This window comes from Corapipo altera, unplaced genomic scaffold, assembly GCF_003945725.1.
Source record: "Corapipo altera isolate COAL_440 unplaced genomic scaffold, ASM394572v1 67, whole genome shotgun sequence".
In the NCBI taxonomy this organism is placed as follows: Eukaryota; Metazoa; Chordata; class Aves; order Passeriformes; family Pipridae; genus Corapipo; species Corapipo altera.
Window position 1 is genome coordinate 3,225,280 of NW_020884906.1, and position 23,795 is coordinate 3,249,074.

General features: G+C 40.0%; 1 protein-coding gene across 1 annotated transcript in view; it reads right to left on the reverse strand.

Moving 5' to 3' along the window:
• ADGRD1 (adhesion G protein-coupled receptor D1) overlaps positions 1-23,795 on the reverse strand; it is a 140,505-nt gene that overhangs the window by 103,946 nt on the left and 12,764 nt on the right. Inside the window, exons 5-13 of the mRNA XM_027652149.1 lie at positions 20,913-21,092; positions 19,468-19,722; positions 17,586-17,650; positions 16,582-16,737; positions 14,029-14,088; positions 12,716-12,833; positions 11,602-11,712; positions 9,802-9,877; positions 6,294-6,435 (exon numbers count right to left, since the gene is read on the reverse strand). Coding sequence (XP_027507950.1) covers positions 6,294-6,435; positions 9,802-9,877; positions 11,602-11,712; positions 12,716-12,833; positions 14,029-14,088; positions 16,582-16,737; positions 17,586-17,650; positions 19,468-19,722; positions 20,913-21,092 — 1,163 coding nt within the window. The remainder of the gene's footprint in view (positions 1-6,293; positions 6,436-9,801; positions 9,878-11,601; positions 11,713-12,715; positions 12,834-14,028; positions 14,089-16,581; positions 16,738-17,585; positions 17,651-19,467; positions 19,723-20,912; positions 21,093-23,795) is intronic.

Consider the following 23,795-nt stretch of genomic DNA (forward strand, 5'->3'; position numbering starts at 1 on the left):
ACTTTACCACCTCCCAAGGAGAGCCCCAGGAGGGCTCTTCCCCGACATTCAGGCTGAACTACAATGAATGCTGATGCTCTCCTAGGACTCCTGATTCTGGAGGTTTGAGAAAGTCATGTAACAGAAGATGAGATGGGATTAAGAGGAGAAGCTCCATTGATGGAACACTCCACGGAGAAAGTAGGTCACAGTGGGGTTCTGATGGGAAGCATTCATGGCAGAAAGGAAAAAAGAGCAGCAGCAACTCCTCAAAAATGAGGAGGGAAGCAGCTGTTTGAATGATTCAGTGCAATAATATGGCAGGAGAGATTAACACTTCATGGTCAGGCAGACAATTCCCCAAGCACTGTGTTTGTTAAAGTGAACCACATGGAGTAAAGGACCGAGATGGAACGATGCTAAATTAGTCCTAACGTGGTAGTATCTTAGTAAAACATACATTTTCTCCCGAATCAAACAAATATTTAAAGTGGCATTTCCCCAGATATATCTGGGGGGAAACCAGCTGCATTAAGAATTCCCAATTTGCATCTAATCTTCATGTGAGGCTGATACCTCTCACACAGGGTGTATCAGCCAGGAGCTTACAACCCTCCAAAACTGCAGCTGCACATGTCCCCCTTCTGCAAAGAGAAAACAAACCCCTGGAGAAAACTGCTTGATTTGAAAGTAGAGTACAGAAAGTTTTCTTCTAGATGTAAAGCAATTTTCTCTCCAGTGCCAGTCAACAGCGAGGGATCACCAGAGCAGGGAGCTCTGCTGCTCCATGCAGGGGGTGACTGCTCCCCTTCTCTCTCATCACCTGAGGCAGTTCTTTACCCTCTCTGCATCAAGCAGGCCTGGATTTATATCAAGCTGCTGTTTCTATAAGCTGAGAGACAGTTAGCTGCCTTGTCAGGAACACAAGAATTTGTAGCTACTTTGTCCCCAGAGAATTAAAAAGTGACTCCAGCACAGTCAAAAGTCAAGGTCTGTGCTACATAACCATATGGATTTTACAAAATATTGGTGCAGTTTGACACCATTTCTTCCTCTGTCGCCTCCTCTGACTTTTTCCAGAGCATGTTGTGTTGTATTTCAGCCTTGACATTCATCTCTTCTGAATTTCTACCCTGTGCTGTAATTTCTTGGATCACATAAGTGAAATGTTAATTCTTCTCTGGTTGCTCCTGCTGTGAAAAACATCTTGCTGGAAACAGAAATTTTTTTTTCAGATAATCATTTTACAAAATGTACTGTTGCCTCATTACAAAACATCTGGACAGGTCAAGACTAAGCTGTCTCCAGCTACAAACTACCATCAGTCTTCATATCCTCCCCCATACACTGAAAGTGTGAGTTGATTTCTGTTAATTTTTTTTGCTGGAGACAGTAGTTCATCCAAGCTGCTGAGAGCAGAGCATCATCACTTTTTAAATCAGTTAAAAACATGTCTGTGTCACTGAAATGTTCCTGAACAACAACTGACTATTGTAACTTAGCATAAAAACTTCTGTCTCTTACAGGACTTAATTCAGACAAAGTTTTGCTGATGAAGAGAAATATATATATTCAGTCTTCACACTGAATGTCCTGCAATTACAGCCAATACCATCAATGAACTTGATTTTCTTGAATTACAGCCTTTGATAGTTTTTCACATAAGCTCTGGAAAGAAAACAATATGTACACAGACAGTAAGCCCTCCCCTCTCTCTTGCACAGGTGTGTGCTGACCTGCAAGGTTGCCTTGGGACAAATACTGAATCAGCAGCCTGAAATATTCAATGAGATTTAGAATCCTACTTTTAATAAAACAGCTCAGCATGGTGACAACAGATCTGTGTCTACACATTGTCACAAAGTACTGCTGGTTCTCTCTCCTCTTCCTCTTGCCCCCCTGAGCAGTGGAAAGGAAGGGACAGTCATTAAAAAGATCAATTCATGTAATTCTTCCACATGTAAAAAGTCTCAAGCAAAAAGGCCCTTGATGATGCCCAAATATCACAGGAAAAGCTGTCTTATATCTACAGAGAAGGAATGTGAGAGTTGCTTTTCACCCCCAGCTATGTCACTGTGCCATAAACCAGACACTGTGGGTAGGGAGAGTGGATAAGTTTTCCTCAAACTGGCAGAAAGAATAAAACAATCACTTTATATTCTCATGCAAAGAAGGTAATTCTAAATCCTTGATGATGAAGACTTCTTGCAAAACAATCTTTCTAAAGCTGTTAATAGTTTCATAAGATAAAAGAGAGTAACAGAAAAAGTGGTTTTGGGGACTTTGCAACAAAATAAAGCGTTGTCAGAATAGTGGTGGTTAAAACACTATAAGTAATAAAACATACATATCTATCCTATCCACAGGGAGTCTTTTCTTCATAAGAAGGATTTAAATAAGTGGTATTTTAATCTTGTGAAAAAAATAATGTGATGACTTATCCTGAATCGTGAAAAATTCATCCTGAATCGTGAAAAATTCCATTTTAAGTCAGAAAACCATTTTCCACTAATGGGAGCTCGACCAGAAATTTTCTGCCTGCTCTGCTGGGTAGAGGGAAAGTCAACCAGCAATACTGGTCCCATGAGACTCCAACTGTGAGCCTGAACATCAAGGCCTAATGGCTGTAATTACTGATGTCCTTTCCTGATGGAGGTGAGTCTGCAGTTTGGTCTCCCTGGTCCTTGAACACATAAATTAACAGCCTCTGTATTAATTATGAGGTGACTTTTCAGCTCCTGTGCTCCAGTTTAGCCTCCAGCCTGTCCCCTTCAGTGCCCTCTGCCCCTTGGTGCTCTCTGGAAAAGGAAGTATTAATGTTTCATTTATAAATATTCCCTGTATTCTTACCTAATTGATTAGAGAGGAGCCTCACTTTGCATCACCTCATGTTTCAAAACAAGAAACTTCATCATCTCATGAGCTCCCAAGAGCTATGTAAGAAATGCAGATAATTTCAGAGAAACCCAGAGAATCCTTGTTTAGGAGGAGATTTAACTAACTATGGGTTGAGCTCTGGAATGACAAATGCTCTGTGAAGTTTTGTTTCAAGAGGTGATATTCAGTTCACAGACATTTTCTTTGTAACTACTTCCTAAAATAGACATGGTTTATTTTACTCCCACTTTTTTTTCCCCTGTTGCTAAATGATTGGTGTTTTTCCTATACACATTAGAAGAAAAAGAATTAAAAAGTCAGACTCAAACTTAAAAATTAATAAAGAAAAACTGTTTGTTTTGACTTGGCATTTTTTATTTTTTCCTTATTGCACTTTCCTCTGTTAAACTGAGAACACTATGTGGAACAAATAAACATTCAAATGTTTCTCCCCTTACTGTAGCATTTTAATGGATAAAGCAGGTTTGTAAGCCAGATTTTATGCTCTCAGTTTAATCATACTATTCAATCATAAACTTAGACAAACAGCTTGACTGCTACTCTTTAAAGCACACACCTAACACAGTGATTTTGCAGCCAGAATTTCTTTTACATTTTAAATTCGATTTTTATTTCATGAGGGATCATGCTCAGCCAAATGAAACCACTCCAGAGTGAAATCATATGTAGTGGGAAAGAAAGGATCTGTGCTGGGATCATATGAAAGCTTCCAGAGACATGGAGTCATTTCCCAATCTGCTTAAATCAATTCCCTTGAACTGACTTCTGTAAATTTGCTTAAGTAATTTGCTTAAGTAAATTCATAAGTAAATTGTCTAAATTTATATCGTTCAAAGTTATTCCATGGAATTCATTGGAGACACGGCAGAGTAAAAGAGAACAGATTTAACCCACTGCTACCACACTCCCACATAACTGGAATAATCTACTCATCCATTCCTTAATATTAAATTTACCCATTAATTAAAAGCCAGAAGAGAAATTATATTCTCAAAGCCACAGGTGTCAGAGGCAAGCAAACAGTTTTCCTATCAAATTCAATGTATATCCCATTTCAGCAGAGCTGCACACATTCTGCTCAACTCCTTACTACACCTCTTCCCCATGGACAAATATTCCATGTATTTCTACCTACACTATAACTTTGTTTCTAAAGATTACTCAGAGAATTTAGAATCCATACATAAGATACCTAGAGGCATATTCCTCACTGGTTAATGCCCTTTTTTAAAGTAAATTCACAAAAAAAGCAGATTAGGTAACTAGGTGTGTTCCCATTGCCCAGATCTTATAGCTTTATTAATTCTCTCTACAAACTTGTGTACCAGGCTCTCTTTTTAAACAGCTATTCCAATGATAAATTACATTCCTTCACTGGGAAATCAATAGATATTAAATACAGCAAACCGCCATTTAAATAAAATATTTTATGACGTCAAAAGAGATTTTCTGATCGAACATATTTGGTGATTTCAGAACCTTTTGGTGCTTGAGAGTTTTTAGCATTTGAAATTTTAAAAGGAAGTTTAGAAATTCAGTTAGGAGACCAACAAAGTGCTTCACCATCAGGTAACACTGAAATAAGGTTCTGAAACAAGCACATAAAATACCTCCCACCCTTACATTTAATTTTGCTTTCAAAAACACTGGGAAAATGATTATGTAGTCCAACGTGGGACCAGCTTCTAATTGAAGTCCACAGATTGTTGAGGGGAAAAAAAGAAATAATGAGACTGTGACTTTTCTAACCCTACTCATGGAGAAAGTATCTCTTGCATCTCTTGAGCTTGAGCCAAACTTACAGGTTTGTGCAGTTAATAAGATGTAAAACCCAGCAGCAGATTTTTGCTGCAGGCAGTGAATAAGCAGGTGAAGAGTTCCCCATCTTTCAGAGGGTGAACCTGCTGTGCCTTCCCCATCCCCTTCCAGGGCTTTGTGCCCAAGAGCAACATCCAACACAGTCATTATCCCAGCACAGTTTATTGGACAGAATTCAAGATCATGCTCTCTGCACATTTAGAAATACTTCCTCCCTCGAAATTCTCAGAACTTTAAATATAAATATATTTCCATGACTGGCTTCAAACAGCGCTGAGCTACTTTCTCAATGCTATTGGAATAGGATGTTTCTCCAACTTCTGCGAGGATTTTAAAAAATAAATAATAACAAAAAAAAAAAGGCACAAAAAAACCCTCACCACAACAACAACAACAAAAAATTCCACACATACACACACACAAAAACTGCCACAAACCAAAGTCACACCTGAACAGACAACATTTCTATCTGTATACCATGATCCAAGCCATCTTAACAGTGAAAATTAAAAACCCACGGGTTTGTCTAACAGCCTCCTAGCAAATCATCATAACCACAGCACGAGGAGGTGCCTGGATAAATAAAGCAAAGTGCAATTTGCAAAAAACTGTCAGCAAAACAGTGCATTTCACTCCTATCCCTTGGGGATTTTTCATTTCCTTCCTGTAGCTTACTCCATCTTCATCAGAAGGCCAACAGCAAGAAGGTAAACTGGCTCGAAAACAGCCATTGAAAGAAAAACATGATACAGCACTTAGAAGAACATCTAAGAGATGTTTTCTAGGAAACATTTAAGAATTGAAATCTTTCCTTTGCATTTCCATTCGATGCTGTAAGTGGGTCAGAGATGCTGCATTCCTCTTGCCAGTTTGAACTCCACTCTTCTCCATTCCACTGACAAGACAAAGAGACACCTCTTTTTCCAGGAGCAAACCAACCCAGCTATTATTCCAGTTTCCTGCTGGAATGTGCTGATTTGGGGAAACTGAAACACCTTACTGAAACTCAGTAGGTTTATTCAAATTTTTCTCCAAGTTTGCTCAGATTCTCATGTTTTTTGGTTCCTATTTCTCAGATTCAGAAAGCTCTGCTCTCTGGAAAGGGCAGTTCAGACTCGAGCAGGGATTTGAACCTGCTCCACTCCTACCCAGCAGATGCTCTGCCCATCATACTTCTACCTGCCCTTGGAGGAGTTCCTTCTCTGGGTTTATTCATTCAAAAACCCTCAGTTATCTCAGTGTGGATTAAGAGCAAAAGCAAAAACCATGAGTGAATTGATTTTGCCCACTCTATTGAGAAAACAGCAATTTATCCCACTCTGTTGCAGGCTGCACAAACACACCCTTAGAGCAGTACACACAGAAAGGCCTGAAGCTGTACCTGTCACTTCACCTTCTTCAACACTAATCAGCCTTTTGCAGTGATGGAAACAGGACTCACAGTGGTTGGAAAAACATCATATTGTAGCCACAAACACCATCTCAACTGCTACGAAAAATGCCCATGAAAATTATGAGAGAAATACAAAAAAGTCACCAAGGGCACCGAAGTTTTGAAGAGTTTTGTGACCTAAACTGGTAGTTTCCATTTCACTTACCAATTTGTGGGTGAGCTGGATGGTGATGAGAGGAGATCCTGACAGATTGTGGGACAACTTGGGTAGAGGTTCCACTTTGATAGAGATGAGATAACTGGTCGCTGAGATCATATAACCTTTGTAGGCAGCAGCTTCAGCAATCCTTGGGAAGAAGCAAATATATTAAAGAAGAAGAACAACTTTTTTTTAGTTCATCCACAACACCCACAACAAAGGAACACAGGACCTCCTCTTTCTATTCAAGCCAGTTAATTTCTATAGGGGAGTGAGATCCTACAGGTCCTACAGGACTAGAAGCCATAGTATAGGGAAAAAGGTGTAGGGGACAGCTTTGAACACCTGGAGAGTTGGTATCATAAGTACCCCTTCACTCCTCTCTTGCTTTCAGCCTTGCTCAGAGTGCTTTAGGTAATTAGGGAGAATCCTATGAAGAAATCTAAAAATACTCTCAGAAAGGCAACTTAAGTGAGGAGGAAACTTGTGAGGGGTTTCAGGCTGTCTGGCTAAAGACACACATCAGTTTATAAGACACGCGCATATAATGCATATAAATATATACACAGGAATATGTTTAGAAGTAATTTACAGCTTTACTTTGGAAAATTGATTGTGTCCAGTTAGGTTTGTTAGAGAATAAGTCAGGTCATGATACAAACAGCTGAACTTGACTAAATATCTTCTTTGTCCAGGTAATACATTTATTTTTAGTCTGAAGTAATTTTGCATTACATAAGGACCCTTTTATTTCTGCTTTCAGCTAAAACTTATGACTTTGGCATTTTTGCACATTTAGGTGTAACTGAGACCCATTTGGCTGCAGGGTAAAATTTTTTTACCCTACCAGTAACAAACTGTACAGGAGTAAAATGTTCTCTGTCATCTACCTTTAGAGCATGTGAAAGAATGGTATTGACTATGAGAAATATGAGCCAAAGCAAATTAACCACCACCATGGCCTTGCAAACACAGCCCACCACTGGAAAGAGCTGGCTTGCAAAGCACATTAAAAGCCACTTTATTTACATTTGCCACCTGTTTGTGATGCTTTCTTATTTTGCTTTCAGGAAACAAGAGAAAGTCGTGTCAGACATTCAAATAACCACCCTGAGTTCCTTGGCAGAGTCAAATGGAACAGAACTCATTCAGCATAGCCCCAAGCACCAGCCCTTCCTTCTGACCTTAAAAAACCCATCAGTATCAGAGATCACTTCTGCTCCCAGTAACCAGCACGTGAAGGGAATTTGTTCATCTGAGGGTAGAATTTGCCTCCTCTGGTATGAAGAGTTTAAGTTTAGAGAAGGACTAATGATGTTCAAGCCTTTATCTGACATTTTGAGATTTCTCCTGCAAGGATTAAGAGGAAGGATGTTTTTTCCACACCCTTTATCTGGTGTTTTAATTTCAGAGAGTTTGGTGAATTTTGAAGTGTGAAAAAAATCTTCATCACAAGCAGAAAATAGTGTTTCTGTGGATGCACAAGCCTTTCTTCACCGTGGCCCTGGATGTGAGATGGCAGATTTACACAAACTGTATGTGAGCAGAACTGGGCTCAAAGTATTGTTGTGTTTTAATTTTATTTTTTTTTATAAAGAATCAAAAGTTACTCCCCTTAGAAACTGCTATTTATGTGGTCTGAAAATAGAAGTCATCTGTGTGTACAGCACAAAAGCTCCAAGAGTTTTGGGTTTGGTTTTCCACCACAAAAGAAAAAAAAAATACCCCTTAGAAGAAAATGGACAGGGTTAAAATTACAGGTGTTCAAGTAGCCCAGTGCTAGAAGGAACATTTAAAGAAGTCTTTAAAACAAACTACTCTGTGAAAAAGTTGTTATTCTACTGAAAAGTAAGCAAAAAAGTTATAATAGCAGAGCACAAAAAAAGAAAGGCCAGCAAAAGTGCATGCTCATTTTTAAAGCATTTTTTCGATACCTGGGGTTTGATTCCAGAGAGGAAAAATCACTAAGCTAGAATTCCCTGTGTTATTATTACCTTTTTAGATGCTGTTTTGGACAGACCTGCACCTACAATTTTATAGATGTGATTTTGTAGTGCATTGCACACTGCAAGCAGCTCAAGTACTTTGAATTAATTATAGAAATCTAGAAAACATTTCTTCTCCCATGTCTTTGTGCTTCCATTTAACATTGTGACGGGGCCAGATCCTTCCTTCTCTAAAAGAGTGCTTAAAACACACACAACTCAGGAGACCAGGAATGTTGTCCTATTCCACAAATTTCAGAGAATGTCCACAAATATGACACAACTGTTTTATTTTGCTATGTCAAAGCCCCAGGATATATGACAATATGCTACAACACAGTGCTTTGCCATGCAGCATCTTTAATCATATTGTGCTTGCTAAACTTTGACCTACGTCAGGACCATACTCAGTCTCTTTCTCCCTTTGAAAAATTGAGATTATTATTATCTTATTATCTTATTATCTTAAGAAATTGCATTGATCCTCCTGTCTGAAAAACAAAAGCCCTCATAAATTATTGCCTCTATTTCTTCATGTCAGTATGAAATATTGCACATTAATGACATGGTTCCCTGGCAGCCACCTGCTGAGTGTCCTTCTGTTTGAGAGAGCAGGGCAACCAACTGCACAGCTTGCTATGGATTTAGAAATGCTATTTAATAATAGCTGTGTTATTATCTCAGGGTGATCAGTGTGGATTGTGATCCAGTCTGGATCAATCAAGCCAAGATTCTTTGCCCTGAAGTTCACGAAAGAAATCCCTTGTCAGGACGGTAAACTCCCTTGTCAGGAAAGGAAGGCAACTCTTGGCATTGAGGAGAGCTGAGGTGCTGCATCTTTCCTGCTGTCAGAAACAACACGGCAAAAAAGTCACAGATTGGAAAAGACTGAAAGTGTAAACTGCTCTCTGTACCCCAGGGAAAACCAAAGGGAAACACAAAGTCATCCACTTGCCTGAAAGGAAAGTGTAATGATTTACATGAATGGCCTTGCAAAATCCCCTGGGGAACTATTGCAGGGAGCTCTACAGCTCTGCATTTACTTTATCTTATCTGCTAATGATTTCCCTGATGGAGTACATAAAACAAAGGGTCTTTAAAGCATTGCCTGGTCTCCTGTTGTAAAATTACCTTGCGGGTTTCTAGGATTAGGATTCAGATTTTGTTTTCTTATTTGTTTCATTTAAGTGCAAGCTTTATCTTTATACGTGTCAGGAGAGAAGACGCAATTTTCTTTTACGAGGCAGATTAAAATTATGATTTTTCTAGTACCACATCAGATGAATGGAAGGAGAAGACAAAGAAAGACAAACACGTCGCCGCGGGAATCTATTTTATTGCGACGTAAAATAAAACATCTAATGTAAACTTTAATCTTTCTCTAGTTAATGACTACATGTCCTCAGCATTGCAGAATCAGGATTATGGTTTGTAATTTATTTACAGCTGATAACGACCTGACTGTTATAAAGGTATATCACTAAGGTAATAAACAAGCTGTTAAAACATGAGGGGTCTGAGATACTTACTTGGTATCCATAGGGTTGATATTGTGAAAGAAATAATGCATGTCATGGTAAAGCAGGCCGACAATGGTAATCCAAGCTGTGGAAAGGGAACAGGAGTTATTCCTCAGAGCAACAGTTCTAAGCAAGAGGCAATTCTCTCCTAGGCTTGAAGCTCCGTGTTAATTAAGAGCCTTGATTTATGTTCACCTTCATATCTTTGCTTTAGCAGAGCTCTGATTGTTCTCTTAAGTAAGTGGAAAATCTTGGACACATCGTGCAGCATGAGAGATGGATATCAAATTAAAATAGGAGGAAGCCTGCCCTGCACAACCCTACTTCCAAAACAAGCTGCTGAAATAATCAATTGTCACTTATAAATCCCACACACAGCACCAGAAAGGGTCTCAGGACACACCAGAGTTTGTGTCTCTGTAACCTCAAGGCCACTTCACCACCACCGACACGAACTGGCAGCTTGTGAAACTCAAACACAGGCAACCAGTTCTGATGCTGGTTTTCTGTTTGCTGCCCACATTCCAGTATTTTTGGGCTCTCCAGCATCTGAGCGAAGAGACAGATGTGTATTTTCTAAGAGTGAACCACGCAGATGTCTTTTACTACCCCTTTTGCTGGGTTCCAAGTATTTATAGCGTCAACTGCTTAAGGTGAAATAACAGATTTTTTTAGCTTGGCTCATCTGGGCAGTGTAGAAGTGTGGCCTGAGGGCTGAAATCACTCAGAAGTGAGCTTTAGGTGGAAAAAGAATAAAACATTTAATGCACTGGATAATTTCAGGATATGAAGCATGACAATGTTCTGAAGAAAAAAAAAAATCTGCATAGTGAGAAATTTTATGAGTGGGAAAGGAAAAAAGTCCTCTCATATGCTGGTTTTGGCCTTACAAGTTGGTTCACAATTATAGTTGCTCAAACCTCAGAGCACTTGCAGTGTCCAGCCAGAGCCCCTGCCAGTGCAAAGCAACAAAGCTGTCATCACAAATCAGGCAGACAGTTCAGTAATTATTAGAGAATTTCTCTCTGCAGGTTATTTTCAGCTAACTTTGCACTTTGTGAAAAGGGACTGACCATTCTTTGACAGAAGTGACTGCAGAAAGGTCTGTGGGTGAGCAAATTCTGTGTGTTGGAATTTAGGGCACATAAGTCAGACTTTCAAAGATTTGAGGATGGGGGTAGATGCTTTTGTAAATAAGTTCCCTCAATCCCTGAGTAAAACATAGGTAATTAACTTCAAATAGTTATTTTAGAGTCTTGAATAAAGCTGTAGTTTTTCGCCATACCTTGCTTTTGAGATTATTAAAATGTTGGCTTAGGTATGAATTTCTGAGTGCTGCCTTTTTGCCATGACTGCAGCCTATATCTTCATTTTGTTTCTGTAGCTGCTATTGCTTAAACCTGTCATTTTATCATTTAATTTTGCACAAAAGAGCAATTTTGCGTGAAGGGATAAGCAATACCTAATCTGACAACCTGGAATTTCTTAAAAATAAGCAGTTCAGATGATTAAAACAAATTTATGAGATTAAGGCTTCTCTAATATAAAAATGTGTCAAAATTAAATGGCTTCAGTCTCTGTGGCCCAGCTCTATTATTCAACATTAATTCAAGTAATATGAAAACTCTACCATATTAATCATTTATTGGTATGACAGGACAACTGCTGCTTCCTCAGAGCCAGTACAACCAAGAGGGATCAAACCAGTTACTTGGAAAAATAAAGTGAACCAAAACTTGTTTTCAAGCAAAACCATTTTTGGATACTCCGTGTACATGACTCCACTCCTCCCTTTGATCTTTTCCTTACCTTTTTCATGGAAAGCTTCACTGGGAATGGAAATATAACTCTGCCCCCGAGATGGAAATCGATAGTGGGACAAATTCAGAGTCTGAGGATGCATTTTGAGCACAGTGTAATCTGTGTGATAACCCAAACAAAAATATCATAAAATCAATAGCCTCTACAACCTACTTGACTGTTTAACTAGGCTTCCCCAATAGCTGTTGCAAGTCTTAAATTTAAAACCCCATATGTTTGCAGAAAATATAGTAAATTCCCCAAGTATAAAATTGCCTTTTATATCTGACTCCTTTATGACAGAAAAGGTGCTATGTGCACTGTTAATATACATGGATCACTTCACCCAGCCTCAAACACTGAGCTTACCAGGGCAAGCAAAACAGATTAATAGCTCTCTTCCAGTGACATTTGAAGGCATTATTTCAGTCCTCCATTTGAGAATCCCAATGTCCAAGAGAGTACATGCAGTGATTAATGGTACTGGGAACTGCTCAGGTTATTTACCCCTGAAGGCACAGCAGAATGCCAGAAGAAATAAATTACCTTTGATACCTGTAGCATCCAAAGATGCAGATGAAATGAGGGTGCTAGGATGCTAAAGAGCAGTAAAATAAAATTCTGCAAAAAGGTCAGAACTATTCCTATTATTTTCAGCCTCTTGCAAAAATTAAGGTTTTGTAGCACCCAGACATCTGCAACTTCCAAGTGCTGCATAAGAGCTCTAGGCCCTTTAACTCTATTAGCATGGTATTACCAGATTCTCCACATATAATTCATATTCTGAGTTCCTCCCCACGTAACCTCGAGGGAGTTCAAGCACAGTCAGAGCCAATTACCTCTGGACTATCTGCACACTCATCTTTCTACAACTGAAGCTCTGGTTTGCATTCAAAAGAGAAAATCACCCGATTTGACTCCCTCCTCCGTGTTGGCAGAGGAGGGGCTGCAAGCACAGAAGTATTTGGGACACCCAGACAGCCCGGATGGAACATCCCTGCTAAATCCCAGCAGAGGGAATGTCCCTGCTAAGTCCCACCAGAGGGAATGTCCCTGCTAAATCCTACCAGAGGGAATGTCCCTGCTAAATCCTACCAGAGGGAATGTCCCTGCTCAATCCCACCTGCCACAGGCGACGTGCCCTCGATAGTCGAGGGAGAGGAGTCCCCGTCCAGGTTGCGCGTGACGTGAGACATGACGGTGTCCACGGTGTGGATCAAACAGCCAAACACGTGAGCTATCTGAGGGGGGAAGGAAGAGGAGGTTCTGCAGCAAAGGAACTGCCATTCACGGTACAAAACTACGCCAGGTTAAATCCCTGCCTGACTCATCATTCGACTGCCCCGAGCCAAATGTGGCCTTTTCCACGTCTGGTGGGTAAAATGTTACAAAAACTGATGCCACCCAGAGCCCAACTATATAAAACACTATGTTTTATGGAATGTGTCCACATGACTGTTGCTCCCACCAGCATTTGACAGTCAATTATACTGAGGATTCAGCAGAATGAGGCCAAGAACTGTGAAGAATTTTTTTGACAATACTTAAAGGTCGGTATCAGATCTGTGTTGGAACAGAAGATGAGAAACTACAGTTTCATCTTATTAAACTGCTGCTTTAAAGCATAAAGCTACTTTAACCCTGCAGGTTGAAACCTGATCCATAAAATCTCAGAGTTAATGCATGTTTCAGTTTTATTTGAATTCCATTTACATCGGAGATGATCAAGGATTTCAGGCTAAGAACTTAAATCAATTAGACATCCTTTTGTCTTAAAAGCATTTTAGACTTCAATGAGACCTTGATTTGCTTCAGCCTTTCCTTCTCTCAGTTTAAAAGCTCTCTGTTCTGCAATCTGTGCTTTCTTAAGACTCAAGTAAAAATCTCAGGAAACTCCTGGATTCACCCTGCAGGTATTCCTTGGCACAATAATAGGTAGACTAGAAAAGAAAGAACATTGATACAGGTCATTTTTCCCCATATCAGGTCAAATCTCTCTCAAAGCTTCAGATCACAAAACAGGTAAGCACCACCACATATTTCATGTGCATTGAAAAGCATCAATCTACCAAAAAATATAAACCTTTAAATATCAGAGGTCAGTGTTAAAAGAGGAGTAGTTCAACACTTACTTTAGTGACAATGTCTGTTATTTTATAAATACAGTTTTGTTTCATTCATCCTGAAATATGTGGAAACAGCAGCAGATAAAGTTCCTTTATTTTAACTCTCAAGAACATATTGTAAAAGAGAATTACATAATTTTCTCCCTGTGTATCTTTACTGCAAATATAGAAGTGATAGATAAGAAAATAAGTAAGTCACAGTGCCAAAAAAGCTTTAACAAGCATAATAATAGAGACAACCAGTTCCATTACCATCCATGTGAATTTATGCAACCAAAGCAATCTACAAATCTAAGCCCATTTGTCTTACCTGTGGTCCATCAATCAGGTTGGGCAATAACATAAAGTCTTCAATAGCTTTTAAAAATGCCTAAAAGATAAATAAAACTCCATTATTTGATTATTTATTAATCAGTTACATCTCCTGGCAAAGGATCCGAGGCAGATCTCTGCTAGGATTTGTCTTAGGTTTATGCCAACATGACAAGCCCACTGCCATTCAAGTCACAGATCCATCTCTACCTGCCCAGCACTCTCACCACGTTCTGCATGGTGACATTTTATAGTAATAATTTATTTATTAAAAGCAACACCACTGTGTAACTCCCAGAGTGCAGTGATTATCCTACAGCTGAGCTGACACTCAGGGAACTTGTTGGGAACCGAACACTAAAGTGAACTCCCACTTTACCTAAACTCATATGACATCAATAGAATCATGGAATGGTTTGGGTTGAAAGGGACATTAAAAATCATCTTGTTTCAGCCCCACTTCCAAGGGAAAGTTTCCACTATCCCAGTTTACTCCAAGCCCCGTCCAACCCGGTCTTGTACAGTTCTGGGGATGGGGCATCCACAGTTCCTCTGGGCAACCTGTGCCAGGACCTCACCACCCTCCCAGGGGAGAATTTCTTCTTAATATCCAATCTAAACCTACCCTCCTTCAGTTTGAGGCCATTCCCCCTTGTCCTGTCACTACAGTTCCTGATGAAGGGTCCCTCTCCATCTTTCCTGTAGGCCTCTTTTGGTCTTAAATGACTACATTTTTCCACAGCACTAGATAAATTTCCCCTCACTTTTGCACTTAAAGTTTGCTTTTGGGGTCAAGAGCTGTCACAGTGGGCACCAATCAAGTGCTCAGCACAATATAGTCCCAGCCCTAAGGAGCCTTGCCAATATACACAAATAGAAGGAGAAAAGGGAGCACAGAAAATGGCACTGAAAATTAAAAGAGAAAACTCCACAATTCCTACTTAACCTTATCTATTAAAATGTCTTTATAGAATAATTGAATATAGAAGAAGTTCCACTGTGAAGTGTGGGAGACATGACACAGCAAAACACAGATCTGTCAGAAGCCATTCATTATAGATGCGTGTCAGTAATCAGAAAGTTTATTGCATATCACTTAAATCAAATTTCCTTGTGCTGTGAGGCATACAACAATCAGGACAGAGATAACTCCACAGAAAATCCCATGCATGCTCAGTGCCTGCCTTTCAGGGAATTAGCTGCAGACAATAAAAAGCCCAACCATCAATCAGACAAATGACAGAGTCGGGATGTATGATCAGGACTCTCTTGTGCTTATTTCCCAAAATAGCTTCGCTAAAGATAATCATGTCCCACATTTCTGTCTGCAAATCACTTTCATGGCAGACAAAGCAGCATCAGACAGCATGAATGAGCAACCAAAGAGCAACTGGAACAATATGGGAAACAGGTATTGGTGTCTGACAGGGCCATGTTCCATTTGCGGTTTAGAGCCCACACAAATTTTTCAGTAAAACAAAGGAAACAACGTATTAGAGCTTTTTAGAAAGGGTTTTGCTACATATTAAACTGTGATCCGTGAAATCCGAGCTTTACAGTTTGCAAACGCCAAGCTTTTAACCCGACCTATCAATTGCTGTCCCTGTCGTTTGCAGAAGCATTTATTTATTTTGTTTGTCTGAGTAAAGCATCCTTGTCACCCTGGTATTACCCGCGGGCTTAAAGGAACAATCACCAGCGGGGCCAGAGCTGATTACTGCAACAATAGCTTTCTAGCCTGCTGAAATCAGGGAATTAGATGCCCATCATTTTACAGCAGGCTAACTTTATGTTAGCAGAACATGACCCCATAGTCTCAGCTCAGACTGCAGAAAATGCCACCTTCTTTTTTCTCTCTCTGGATTAGCTTAAGTTACTTAGGTTGGGAAAGACCTTTAAGATGATTGAGTCCAACCAGTAACTCAGCACTGCCAAGTCCACCACTAAGCCATGTCCCCAAATGCCACATCTACACATCCTTTAAATGCCTCCAGAGATGGTGACTCCCACTTCCCTGGACAGCCTGTTTTAGGGCTTGACAACCCTTTCAGTGAAGAAATGTTCCCTAACACCCAATCTGAACCTCTCTGGCGCTACTTGAGGCTGTTTCCTCTTGTCCTATTGCTTGTTACTTGGAGAAGAGATAACTCCCAGCTGGCTACAACCTCCTGTCAGGGAATTTTAGAGAGCAATAAGCCTTCTTTTCTCCAGGTTGAGCCCCCCCAGCTCCCTCAGCTGCTCCTCACCAGATCTGTGCTCCAGACCCTTCCCCAGCTCTGTTGTCCGCTGGACATGCTCCAGCAGCAAAATGTCTCGTAGTGAGAGATCCAAAGGCACTAAATAATATCTTCAAGAACCAATGAGATCTCTAAACCATCCTCTCTGGTTGAAGCTCACCTTCTGCTACCCTCTAAAGCAGCTACTGCTTTTTTCACAAGTATTTTCTGCAACAAATAAAAACTTTCAAAACCACGTTCGATATTTCCAGGTTCTGGAGAAACTTCAGTGCCACCTGGCTGCACACGCAGGCAGGTAAGTGAGAGACACTTACCTCTGTGAGGCTCAGAGCAGTGTCTTGTGACAAGGATTCGTTGGGCAAGCTGAAGGACACGTTCTCCAGGTACCCGAGCGTGGTGTCGGGGGAGCGGAAATTCCCTCTCTCCTGGGTGAGGTTGGTGATGATGGGTCGGTAGGCGTTGGTGGAGAGCTACAGCAGAGGCACAACTCAGCACAGGTTATCCCATATGGACAGCAGGATTTATGGGTTTAGCCCAAAAAGGGAGCTCAAGGCACAGCAGGCTGCTGTGGTCACACACAGGAGGCTACAGGAGCCAAGGGAAAAGGAAAGCACATAGATAGATAAGATGGATAGATGGACAGACAGACAGACAGATAGATAGATAGATAGATGGATGGATGATAGAATAACCAGAATATTCAAAGATCAATTTTTTCATTAGCCATTGCTATCTGCCAGGGTTTCCTGAAAGCATCACTGAACAAGAACTAACAGAACTCTGATACTGCAGAAAGCAAGAACATGACGACATACTGCAACAGCTAATGACACATGGGCTGATTACAGCTAATTGATTACAGCTAATTGTATCTATTCTCCATATGAAAAATTGATTTTATTTTCATCTTTTTCATTGCATTTTCACTAAACAAATGAAAACCAGTTTCGTTATCGCGGTGGGATTTTTCTTTTTTCTAATTTTAAAAGAAACAAAAGGAAAAATTATCAAAATGATTTTTCATGTCCTACATCTTCAAAGTTAAATGTAATACTTCAGAAGTTGCTACTTTTTTCCAATTTTTTTACTATAAAAAAATATTTTATTTAACAGTTAATTTCTTTCATCTGTCTTCCTTTAGGAGTTATGTAGTACTTCCATCTTTCTATAGTGGCTAAAAATTCTCCCTATGCATATCCAAAAGTATATATAATTGGGGTACTAAGCGCCATTAATGCAAATTATGAAGTGAGACATGTCTGTATGTAATATATGCACGTTCTGACATCACAGAAAAGAGTTAGGAGGACTGTCCTACCACAGGTTTTGTAGTGGTTGTCATCAGAGACCATGGAATTGTGGAAGAAAGCAAAACTTGCACACCTGGGGAAATCCAAACACAAATGAGAGCATTAACAAATCTGACATTTAAGTATAATATACATATTTTTATATATATATATTCCCACTGCAGGCTGAATCAGTTCTACCTAGAAGCAACAGATTTGCTGTTCTGTAGATTTTACTTATTTTCATTATTGCAGCTACACATGCTTGTTTAAGACACTTAATTTTCTGATTCTCTCATCAATTTTATTTCCTCATCTTAGTATGGATGAGCACTGCAGCAGTCTAAATCTTAAATACTCAAATCTTTGTTTGCAAACAGGAATTTCAAGTGTTATAATTTAATTTCAAAAAGGGCAAGTGCACAGTTAAAACATTGGAATCCATCTTTGTCCAACAGCTCTTTCCCCAACAGGCTCAGAAGCCCCAACTCTCTCTTCAAGGTTTCAAAAGAGAGCCACAAACACCAATGTCCAGCAAACAGATGTTTTGAGCCCCAGTGAGGCTCTTTCCCAACCAAAATATAGAGGGGAGGAGTAAAAACTTAAGCCCTGAGCAGGACTTGCTTTTGTGGAAAGGGCTTTCCACGGTGCCTTGGTTATTTATTGGAGTGAAGATGGGAGAAAGGGGGAGCTGAGGGTGGTTGCTGCGAGTTCACAAGGATTCAAGGGGTTAAAGAAAAAGAGTTCCCTTTTATTTACAGAAGCCATAGTTCTGTGACAGTGAGACAGGGCACACATATAGATGAATCAGGGCAATTTGAAAATCTGCCGCTCTTGAGTTCAGCACCGTAACATTCTTCTTGAGTTCCATTAATCAAAGAGTCTGATTTATGGTAGCTTTGAGTTAGATGGTGTTATAGTAACCCTCAATTGTTGTGAAAGGCACAGCAGCCAAATACAAAAGCATTTTTTCCAACATGACTAGAGCATTACAAATTTTTTTAAAAAGTTTTTAAAGCTATTTCCCGTATCAAATGACTACCAAATGAATAGTCTCACAATCAGAAGTTCTGAAGACTTTCAGAGGAATCACTTTTTAAAATAAAAAGGCTTTGATATAAAATACTTGAGTGAAGTTCCTACTATTTGTGTGGCAAATCAAATAGATTGCTTCATTATATACCAGGTGGAAGGTTTTCTTTTTCAGTGACGTCAATTCCGCATAAACTACTTTATGTTTTATTTTTTATAAAACACATTTTGTATATATTTGATTAGCATAATCGAACTTTGAAGTCACAAACAAGCACATTCTCATTTCCAGGCACGCATCAGAAGTTCTGTGTTATGAAAATGGTTCCCATGGGTTTAAAAGCACATGAGTTATGGCTGTAACTGCGTTAGCTCTCAGAAACCTGGTAAGAATAAACGAAGGCAGGGAAACTTCCAGCAAAGCCAAATGTTCCAGGTGCCCCATAGCTTTATTCCCAAGATGGATGCTTTCTAATTGCTGCTCACACTTAATAGCAACAGCCCTTCTTGCAGTGAAAGGTTTATTATAAGGAGCCATAGAACCACTGACAGGATTTACTGACCAGACTTTGTTCTAATCCTGATTCTTTGCCTTTTCTATTACGTTTCAGCTGATCTCTTTTTCTATTACATTTCAGCTGATCTCTTTTCTTTTAGTTCCCAAGCAGTTAATAAGTCTTTATCTCTTCAGGTAAAGGAACCCCAGATGAAAAGGCTGCACATCCAAAGGCAGCCGAGTGTTCCGGTGACATTCAGAGCTGACATTTTGCGCCTCTAAAAGTTGTGCTGAGTAGCTGAGAGATGTAAAACAAATGCAAGCCCTGCACAGACATGTCAGCACCTTTAGAAATGATGAGCTCTAACCGTGCAGACACTCACCAATAGCAGCTGTGAAGTACTGCTCCACCTCCCGGGGGGTCAGTGCCCTTTCCCAGATGATGAATTCATCGAAGGCCCCGTTCACGTAGCGCTTGCTCTGCTCCCCCTCTGTCCCCGTCAGGAGATTGGCACTGGGGTCTCCATAATCATAGAACACTTTCCCATCTGGATCAGTTGTGTTCAGAGTTCCATTGACATAGACTTTCAGCCCTTCTCTTGATTTCCAAGTGAAGAGAATGTGAGTCCAGTAAGGACCTGCAGGACGTTAAAAATCACAGCAAAAGCCATGAATCAATCCCATTTGGAGCCTTTCCTGTTCAGGGTGGTTTTGCTGACTCTTGCAATGGTGTGGAGCTTCACAGGAAGAGCTAAGAGTGACTTATGGAATGCTGATGCTGTGTATATTAATCTTTATACCCATGGGGAAGCCCATGCTTTGGCAGAATGCCTGCTAGCTTTTGTCTGAACTTGGGCTCACTGCAGCTCCATAAATTACAGCTGTTGAGTATTATTGGCCAAGATTTGAGGTCTCTTCAATACTGTCTCAAAACTCAGCTCAGCAAGAACAGCACAAAGGCTGCAAGAACTGGAGAACAAGCAAACAGACTAATTAAAAGTTGTCACAGTTTCTTTGTTATGCTTGAGAGTTAGAAAACATAATATTAATTTCCACTTGGATTGGATAAACCACAAAAGTGTGAATTATTCTTACCATTTAGCAACTTTTCTCTTAAAATAAGATTTCTAAACTGATCCATTAAACTACAAAACTCTGCTGCTATGAGGTTAGAAAGCCCTATTTTAACAATGCACAGGTAGTCAAATTAGGGGAAAAAAATATTATTGAATGCCAGTAGCATGATAAGAAAGACCAGAATTTGTTCCAGTCACTAGGTATTACAATACACAGTTTAGATAGAAGCAGTAAGATACGTGATATACCAGAATGTTTATTAATACTATGGCATGGCATAGAAAACTTGACACTCAACAGATAACAAAATTATGAAAGCACTAAACACCCAGTTAGATAGTTACCAAATAAAGTCTTAATTTAGGAGGCAGCAGAGACAGCCCACCAGTTTTGGAATATACTGAGAACTGACAGGGATTAACCAGCGTTTTTTGCTCATGTTTCCATCTAAACATGCATTAATCTATTGATGTCAATAGTAACTCCACTTCAGAAACAACTGGAAGTTGGATCCAAGGCCTGTTACCAAATGGCAAATGTTCTACAATAAAACATCACTTTTTCAGTTTGTGCTTTATCTCTCTCTCTCCTCCTCAAGAGAATTCTCAAGCACGGAGATCTGTAGCTATTTTTATATATCTACTTCTCTTTCCTGATGTTGTACTCTTACCACTACCTCTGTCTGCAAGGATAAAGGAAAAAGTAACAAAGAAATTACATGTTTGGGTTTTTTTTAAATTATAAACTGTACCTGGTGGGCTAAAGCTTGCTTTCCACTTCATCATTGCATTCCCACGGGTGTAAAATTCCACTGAGCCTTCACCTTCGTTTGAACAGATTTTGAAACCACTGGAAATTACCCGTCCACCAGAGGCAGGGAGAAACTTGGCCTGTTGGTCTTGAGTCTTCCAGAAAAAGGAAAATGTTACTCCTGATAAAAACAAATGAGAGGAGACTTTAATAAAAAAAAAAAAAAAAAAAAAAAGAACGCAATTAAAAATTTCCAATATGTAGAATACAGACAGTGGGAATGCTTTTGAGGCCAGATCATCTGCTAGCATAAACAAGGGCAGGGTTTTTAAAATCAACAATGCTCTAACAGTTTAAGCCAAATAAACATCTCTCCCTGTTTTGCATCACATGTGCACACACAGGACACTGCAAGAATCAGTGTTCTGAGCAGCTTCTGTCAGTTAAAGCCAAAGGTTTTTGATCACAAGTCTCTTTCTCCCAGAGTTTTGCTTCCCTTTGCCTTGTCTCTCTATTTTTTTTTACCCCTCCCACCCTCCTGTGATGATCTCCCTTTCCTCCTGTGATCTTCACTTATTCCAGAACACCCATTACTCACATATCACCATATCCTCCACCATATCCAACACCTACATTTGTTTTGGTGTTCACCCAACACCATCACAGCCAGAATTAGTGCTCTGACCATTTCCAAGCTACTGATGCACTGCCTGGCTGCCCTCACTTATTGAGTAGCACTCATTGCTAACCACACTTTAATTCTTTAAGCATGCTATTACATGTGTTTTCACACTTCAGTGCTCCAATAACTCCTGAAAGCAAAGAACCAGTGTAAAAGAGTGGAATAGCTACACATGCAGAGCGACAGAAAAAATTCTGATGTCCCCACCTACACAAAAATAAAAGAATCCTGCTCAAATGCAAGTGCAGTCCTGCAAGTCCACCTGTGATTAGCTTTGTCCACAAATAATGCTGTTTGAGTCACAGTAAATTTTGCTACTGAACTGTAAAATGGAGGAGGCTCTTCAGATTACACCTTAGGAAATATGATTTCCATAAGATAGTGGTTTCTTTATTAAAGATCACCTCAAAAGGCTTAACTGAAACCCAAGCAGCAAATCAGATCTCCCTCTCACTGCAGAAGTTCTCCTGGCTCTACTGGAGAGGTTCTGCAGTCAAATACAAAGAAATTTAGCTGTTGACTAAACAGCTCCTAAAAATGTTCACCTCAGAATTCACAGTGCAAAGTGCTAACAGTAAAATTTGAGTTCAGAGTAGGTTGAAGAAAAGTTTCTAAGTACAGAAGTGCAAGAGGTTTTGCCACCAGGGATCACAGTGAATTAACAAGGCAATGACCCTGAAGATCACCTTATCTAATCTGCCTGCTCAAAGCAGGCCCAATTTCTGAGGTAGATCTTGTTGCTCAGAGCTCAGCTGGGATTTTAGCATCACCCTGGATGCCTCTCTCTGTGTAAACCACCCCGATGCTTGGCCACCCACATCGGGGAGAATTTTTTTTCCTTAGATCTAATCAGCATTTCCTGGGCTAAGATGTGCCTGGGTTGCCTGGCACATTTTCACTGTGCATCTCCAAGATTTTTTGGCTCCATCTGCTTCTGTAACCACTCATCAGGTAGGTGGAGGCAGCCCTTAGAATCCACATTTCCTCACAGTGTAAGGAAATGTTTCAGCCTCCCCTCCCATGTCCTACCAGACTCATCTGCCAGACTCACTCTGGCTTGTCAGCACCTCCTTTGTATCAGGGGACAGAAATGGGACATAGCACTTCAGAAGAGTGCTGAACAGAGGGGAATAATGGAATAATCACTTCACTTAACCTGCTGACTGCGCTCTTTTTTACGTTTAGTCAAACTACCTATCTGGATGATTTTATAGTTAGCAGTTCTGAGGCCCTCCAAGCAGTATGAACTTTGCCAATTTGCTACCAGATAGCCCAGGACAAGTTAATGAAGCTCTCAAACTACTATGTACATTTCTTGTTAAATCCATAGATTTTTACATGTTTCATAGTTTTATGATCAAAGACAGAAAAGCCTCAGACAGTTCATGATAGTCATCAGAAATGCTATATATGGTGCATATTTTTTTATATTTCACATAACCTTTTTAATAAAATTAACTTAGCAGAAAAGCTAAAAATTGTTGCAGAATAAATAATTTAACTAACTAATATCCTCCTGTCTAACTGATCTTTGTGTCCATCCTCATGGCAGCAACCATCAGTTTGCATGGTCTGCATCCCATTCCCTTTATGCTTTATACATGATAAAATAATCACCATGGAAACGACCAACAAACATCACTGGCCTCCTAGAAATCAATCAGCAAATGAACATCATCAACCTCAGTTTGCTTGATCTTGATGGGTGTGGGTTTAAAGCTGTAAAAATGCCGTGGGCTCCCAGCTGAAGAATTTGAGTTGTCTTGCAATCAAGCTGCAATATCTTCATCAGCAGGTAAATCTGAGTTTGTGTTTCAGCCTCTCTACCACACCAGGAGCAGGTTCAAACACTGATCCAACCAAACTCTTGTGCCAGAAAGCCATGGGTGTCCCTTGCACAGCACCTGGTGACACCAACCTGGTGACATCAACCTGGTGACACCAAGCCTGACCACGTTCAGCTACTCCTGCTATTCATGTGATCCCTCCGTCAAAGCCTCTCACAACCTTTTCCCACTTCTGAAACATAGGGAATTGCTGTTATTCCTTCTTTACAGGCTGGGAGATGCAGTTTAAGTTATGTAGACAGTGAGACTTAATTTTGCAGCCTGTCTGCAGTGGTGTTGGTTTGTCCCATCTTTGACTGTCTGTCCCACTGGAATGTCCTGTAGGAACTGATCAACCTGTAGCCATGGGAAAACT